This window comes from Gavialis gangeticus, unplaced genomic scaffold, assembly GCF_001723915.1.
Source record: "Gavialis gangeticus isolate Ggan-Ray unplaced genomic scaffold, GavGan_comp1, whole genome shotgun sequence".
NCBI classification, from domain to species: domain Eukaryota; kingdom Metazoa; phylum Chordata; order Crocodylia; family Gavialidae; genus Gavialis; species Gavialis gangeticus.
The window spans coordinates 5080794-5087012 of NW_017729020.1; the positions used below are offsets into that span (position 1 = coordinate 5080794).

Here is a 6219-nt window from a genome sequence, read left to right on the forward strand (position 1 = left end):
ATACCCATAGGAAGCTCACTGTTTGTACAGCTCCTGACACACCAAGGTCTTAGGCCATGACAGAGGCTGCTAAGCTGCCACTACAACCCAAACATGAGTAATGCCTGGCTACCGAAGGACGCACATAGGTTCTGTGATTAGAAAATCAGCAAGGACTGCTGCTATTGTCTCCTTGCACAACAGACACGCCGGCCGGCCAGTCTCAACTCATGCCAGAGGGTTCCTGAATGAGGACCCATCCCTGTAGCACCTGGACACCAAGGAACGGACCCGTTCACACACACCCAAACTGGGATAAGACCAGCGAGGACAGGGCACCCTACAAGCTCCAGTGGATGAAGTGCCCCATGACATTTAGTACCTGCCAGACTCGCTGTGTCAGGCTGGAAACAGTCCATGGCCCCCCGTCCAGGACAACAAGACTCTGTGCTGCCAAGCTTTGGGATGCAACAAACCCAGGTCCTTTGCCAAGCCACTGAGGTGTCCCTTCTCCCTGGGAGAACTGGATCCAATGTGTGGGGCATTCACCAAAGGGGGAAGCTACAAGCCTGCTGATGGCTCCTCATTCTCCACAGGCACAGCTACGGCAACACAGCAATGACTACAGCCATGATCTGACCCCAGGCTCTTCAACTGACCAAACCTCCTTCCAGAGGAAGCCAACGACAAAGCCTTGCAGCATCAGCATGGTCAGGTCAGCGCTTCAGCCACCTGAGCCAGGGTCTCTATCCATCCTCTTCTCCTCCTAGACAAAGCTTCATCTTTTCCCAGATGCAGAAATTACATGCTGGTTCTTGCTAGGATGATCTGTCTGGGGAAACACCCCTGCTGTCCCCAGCACTTTTGCGATGCACCAGAAGGGGCACTCCATGGCCCCAAGGAACTCCCAGCCTGCAGGGACCAGGAAAATCCGGCTCCTGCGCAACCTCCGAGATCTCCAGAAGGAGAAACTCTACCACATAACAATCACTAGCTGGAAACAACTGGAGGGAGGGGGGCTGATCCCACCCTGTATAACAGCAGCAGTGCAGAACTCTACCTGCTCCCCCGGGGACTGGGGAAAAGCCATCCAAAGCATTAATTCTTCCACTGCAGGCTGCCCTGCTTGGAGCCACAAGACTGCAGCAGGCCATTAGAGCCATTACCATCCAACCCAGCCGGCTTCTTATCCTGCTGCATCGGGGCCGGGGATCTCAGCAGTGGGCACGCACCAGCTCAGGGAGACGGTAGCAAAGTCTTGTGCAAAAGCGCCCACAGCAATGGAGACAGGCGAAGGTGTCTGCAGGAGCTGGCTGGACCAGAACTGCCATCTTAGATGCAAACCAACCCACAGCAGGAGCTTTGTCAAAGGAGGCATTTTGTATCCCTTTCAGAGAGCTGCCTGCCAGCCAGTGCGGCTGGTGGCACATGCCTGCGATGGATGCAGTCCCTCCGCTGCCCAGCACGATCCGCGTCTGCTGAGCCTCTGCTGCACACAGAACCGATCCAGGCACTAGCGAAGGGTAGAAGCTGTTTGGAAAGATCTCCCCGCCCCCTGCCCTTCCTGCCTGCAGCCCGGCCAAGGGAATCAGTAGATCCAGTCTGCAGGAAGCTTCTCTAATTGGCTGCTTGTGCAGGGGGTCCTGTTTCCCCATTTGCTCACGTGCTGCCAATGGGCACCCGGATTCCCACCCTCCTATGACACTGTTGTGAAACCACCCACCAATAATCCCAAAGGGCGTACCTGCCCGTCCCTCCCAGGGCTCTGGAAGCACAAGTCAAGGTGTGTTCAAGACTGGGGCACTAGGAATATTCACAAGACACAGAAGTGAGTTTAGTGCTTGGAAAAGCCAGGGATGCAAAGTGGGCTGCTCCGGAGTGGAAACCTGCCCCACGTGCTTCTCACACACAGCTCAGGCATGACATGCAGCCTCCTTTGCTCCCCACACACATCACCTCCCGCTTCCCTTCTCTCCACAATCCCCAGTAGGGCATTTGGCCAACACACCAAGTAGCAGCCCTGTCTCCTCATCCAACCTCAGGCTCTCAGCGCTCCTCTGCTAACCCATGGCACCCATGGCCATTCCAGCCAATCTTGGATGCAGCCTCACAGCAGTACTGAACTGCACTGCTCAGCTTGCGACCTCGTCACACGGGCTTATCCTTCAGTGTCAGTGTGGACAAGACTTGTGTAGCCAGCAATTATCCTGGGGAGCAAAGGTGAGGGGGGGTGCATCTGAGAGGGAGCAGAGAAGACCCCCCCCATGCAGAGGGCTTCAAGCTCTTTGTTGTGGGGGTGAGGAAGGGTCTTGCTCACACCCTCACCCTCCCTCTGTGGTCCTACCAGGAAAATACCCTCCCCTGAATGGGGGGGCTTCACATTTCTAGCTACTAAGGGAGAGCTTGGGGCTTTTCCACACTGAAAGCAGCCCCGGCCCAGCTTGATCTTCCCCTAATTACCAGGGATAAAGGCAAGCCCAAAAATAAACAGCAGCAGCACTAACGAGGTGACAAAGGCCAGCCTCCAAGCAGGGCTTGTTTGCTTCTCAGCCTCCCTCAGTACTAGGCAAAGCCTCCTGCTCCTGAAGGTACCTACCTACCCCCCCCCCCACCTGCCCCTGATGCAAGAGGTGAGTCAGGCCCCAGGGGCAGGGATTGCTCAGGTGAACAAAGGCAAACAGTCCTCTGTTTGCTGCATCCCAACCAAAGCAAACAATGCAGCTATCAGCCAGGGCAGAGAGCTGGGACCTAGGTCCCTACCCTCAAATCCACTTCCATTTACACACCAAAGGGACCTAACATCTCCGGACCCTGCACTTCTCCAGCCAAGGGCTCCTGTCCTTACTCTGCAACTGGGAAGCTAAGCTCAAGGGGAACTTGGGAAACACTGAGAGTTGTGAGTGGGGCAAGGAGGAAACAGGAAGGCCTGAGTGGGAAGTGGGTGGAAGGGAAGGTCTCAGAGTCAATGCCTGGGGGACATCCACGAGATAAGGGGTGCTGAGCCTGATTTCAATCATGTGCTGCTGTAGCAACGTTTGGGCACAACCACCCCCTCTGCCCCACCTTGCATTGAGGCCAGTGAAAAGTGGGCCTGAAACTGCAGAGATGCGAACGCCTGGCACAGCACCGGGGAACACTGATCCCCCGCTCCGTGCACCAGTGCCTCCTCACCTCCTGTTTGGGGAGGGTCTCCCCATGACACCCTTCCCTGTTAGGATGGAGCAGGTCCTGAATGTGCCGGTGAGGCTGGCTCCCAGCCCTCTCAACACAGCTCAGCCACCCAGCCAACCCCCAAGCACAGCAGGAAGGGACGCGCTGTTGGGGAAGAACCTTTCAATGCCAATGATGCAGTGAGGAACTGAGGATCTAATCCAGGTAATGCCCTAGCTGGCAATCAGAAGACCCCCTTTCCCTGCCCCAGCAACGAGATGGAAACCCCACTGACCGAGGCACTGGAAATCAGGAGTGCTGGGAAACAGATGTCACCAGGACGGGCTGGGAAGTGGTGTGCCTTACGCTGCAGAGCTTTGAGAGCCAGCCGACCCCTGCAACGCAACACGCCTGAAACAGGCTCTTCCCGGCTGGCGCGCTGTTGTCTCCCTCCCGCGCTGCTGGGAGCCTCAGCGCCGCTGCCTTCAAACTTCATCTCCAGTGCAAGGGCGAGCTGCTCCCAGAGATGCTCCCCACCAGCCGGCGTTGGGGCTACAGCAGACTCCAGCTCCCCCCGGATCGACAGAAACAGCGACTCCATTGACATTCACCTGCGCTCCCATCAGCACGACACTGAGAGGCCACCGGCCTTGCACCTTTGGCCTTGGACCCCAGAGCGCCTCATCCTGCCCGCTTCGTCGATTCTCCCCCCACAGCCCCCACCCCACATTGCAGACCCTGAAGAGTCTTTTCGGCCCCGCCGCCGTCGTCATCGTGAAGGCTGACAGCAGCCATCACCATGGTTACGTCAGGGTGATGTCATGCCCGCTTCAAACCAGGGGGAGTCTGGCCTCCCCCTGCTAATTTCCCTGGCTGCATGTCTGACCTCAGCAGATCTGAGAGAGGGAGTTAAGAAAAAAAGAAAAAACGCCGCTGCTTTTCTGCAAAGACGGGTGGAAACAGTGCAGCTATTTATTTATTTTTTGCCTCGGCACCCGGAGAAGCATAGAAACGGCTCGATTTCCCTTCCCCACCACCCCGCAACAACCTTGTAAAAAAAATATATATATCACAGGTTAAAAACACCACTGGAAAATGGCCCAACACAGAGAGATCAGAAATGCTGCAGAAGGCAAGCCTGGGTTTTAAAATGCTGCAACATTGGCTCAAGCGCTGGGTCTGATCCCCCCCATGCTGTGGACTCCCTGCCCTGCTTTGTCGTCGACCTTTTAAGAGAGAAAAAAAAGAAGAAGGTACCTTGGCTGCCAGCACTTGCTCCTGCGTCCGGGCTTCTCTATTGTCCTTTCGTTCCACCTGCAGCGGGGACGAGCACACACGCACACACATGCAAGAAAGACATTTTCAAAATCAAATCCAGCAGATCCCCGCTGTGCCCCCCGCCCCAGCCCCACCGCCGGCAAATGCAGGCAGAGAAAGGGGGGAGGGGGGGCTTTGTGAAGGGCTGCACCCTCGCTGGCAGAGAAGCCCTCCGCAGATCCCCTTGTGACTCTGGCATTCAAAAGGCTTTTTCTGGGAAAAGGGGAAAGAAGCGCCCAGCACACGAAGGGATTTACCTGGGTCTGCTCTGGTTCCCCCTCCTGCCTCTCTGCCGGCCAGCTCACCCCCCACCCTTTCCAGCGCTCCCCAGCCCTCGCCGGTCCCAGCACAAATCCGGCGCTACCAGGCAGCCATCTTGCTTCGTTCTCCTTTAAGCTCGGTTACAGACACCCTGGTGCATTCAGGGGCTTTTTTTCTTTCTGCCAGACGCTAGAGTCATTATCATACCGCTGCGCTCCGGGTCCCTCCCCCCCTCCCCAAGACACAAACACCGTGGACGTGACATGCATGCCCACTCTCCGCCTGCGAGAGAGCCAATCCCTGGCGTGTGCGTGTGTGTGTGCGTGTGTGTGTCCGGGGTGGGGGGGGAGGAGGAGGAGGAAGAGAGGGATGTGGTTTTTCTGCTCACAAGCACACTGTATCTTTGCCTCTTGTAGGTCACCGCCCCGCCACTGCCATGAGGCAAGAAATGGGCATCGCTCTACTTGGCATCAGAGAGCACCAGGCGGTAGCGCCGGCTTCCGGGGAGCCGCTCCTGACAGCAGCCACATGAGAACCGGCTGAGAAGCAGGGAGCCGGCGCGGGTTTAAAGAGCTTGCCCGCCGAGCTCTCCTCCCAGAGCCTGGCGATGCGGGCACGTCCTGCCCTCGGCGGCCATGGGGGAATGCCACCGGCTCCACCGTCACCTGGAATCAGAATCACGCCCAGCGCCTGCCTAGCGCCGTGCATCAGTAGGTTTCAGGGTGCTGCGCCGAGGGCATCTGTACTGTCCTATCCTCGTTTCACCGAAGGGTAAATCAAGGCGTACGAAGAAACGACGGGGCATTGCTAAGGCCACCCAGAGATATCGGCGATGCATGGGGGACACAGGAGGGCACATGCCCCCCCCCCCGAGACTCCCCACCGCCGAAGCTGCCACCGGCTTTTGTGAGTGGTCGCGGCCCCCCCTTGCTGCCGATGTGCCCACCAGCAGTCCCCACTTGCCACCCCCACCTCCTCACCACCACTGGTGGTGGCTGCAGGCAGTCCCCACTCACCACCATGGTGCCCCCTGTCACAGGAGGCACCAGTCGCTCATGCCCAGAGACACGACCAGACCCCAGTCTCAGCTGACCCAGTGCTGAGCCTGACCCCAACACCAGTGTAACACAATGGGCTCCAGCTGTACCCCGGAGCAGGCACGGGCTGGGTTTATCACCCCAATGCAGCATTTATACCTGACTCACCCTTGGGGGTAGTTCTGCTACACTCCTGGGCACTCCCAGACCCCTTCTTTAACCATAAGCACCTCAGCTACCTCCATTTTCATTTTAACTGTTCAGTTGAATCCAGGGGTTCAGTTTTAGTAGGAAGAGGGTGGAGCACTGGGAATGTACGTAAAAACGTTGGGCTGCCCTGTCCCCACAGCACAGGCAGGATCGCTGGCTGGATCCAGGTGCCACAACCCAGGCTGAAAAACCCACCCCCTTGGCACAACTGGATCCATCTCTCTCTGCATCTTCCCCGTTCCTTATTCACAAGCCCTCGCAGCAA

At 57.4% G+C, this 6219-nt stretch overlaps 1 protein-coding gene across 2 annotated transcripts in view; it reads right to left on the reverse strand.

Annotated features, from left to right (window-relative positions):
- Window positions 1-5013, reverse strand: part of TET3 (tet methylcytosine dioxygenase 3) — a 126279-nt gene extending 121266 nt beyond the window's left edge. The window contains exons 1-2 of one of the 2 annotated variants that reach the window (XM_019514377.1): window positions 4704-5013; window positions 4387-4443 (exon numbers count right to left, since the gene is read on the reverse strand). Coding sequence is in view for 1 of the 2 variants with exons in the window: in XM_019514376.1 (XP_019369921.1) it covers window positions 4387-4476 (90 nt within the window). In the remaining variant the exon portion in view is untranslated. The other variant, XM_019514376.1, reaches the window with a different exon arrangement.
- Window positions 5014-6219: the final 1206 nt, after the last annotated feature.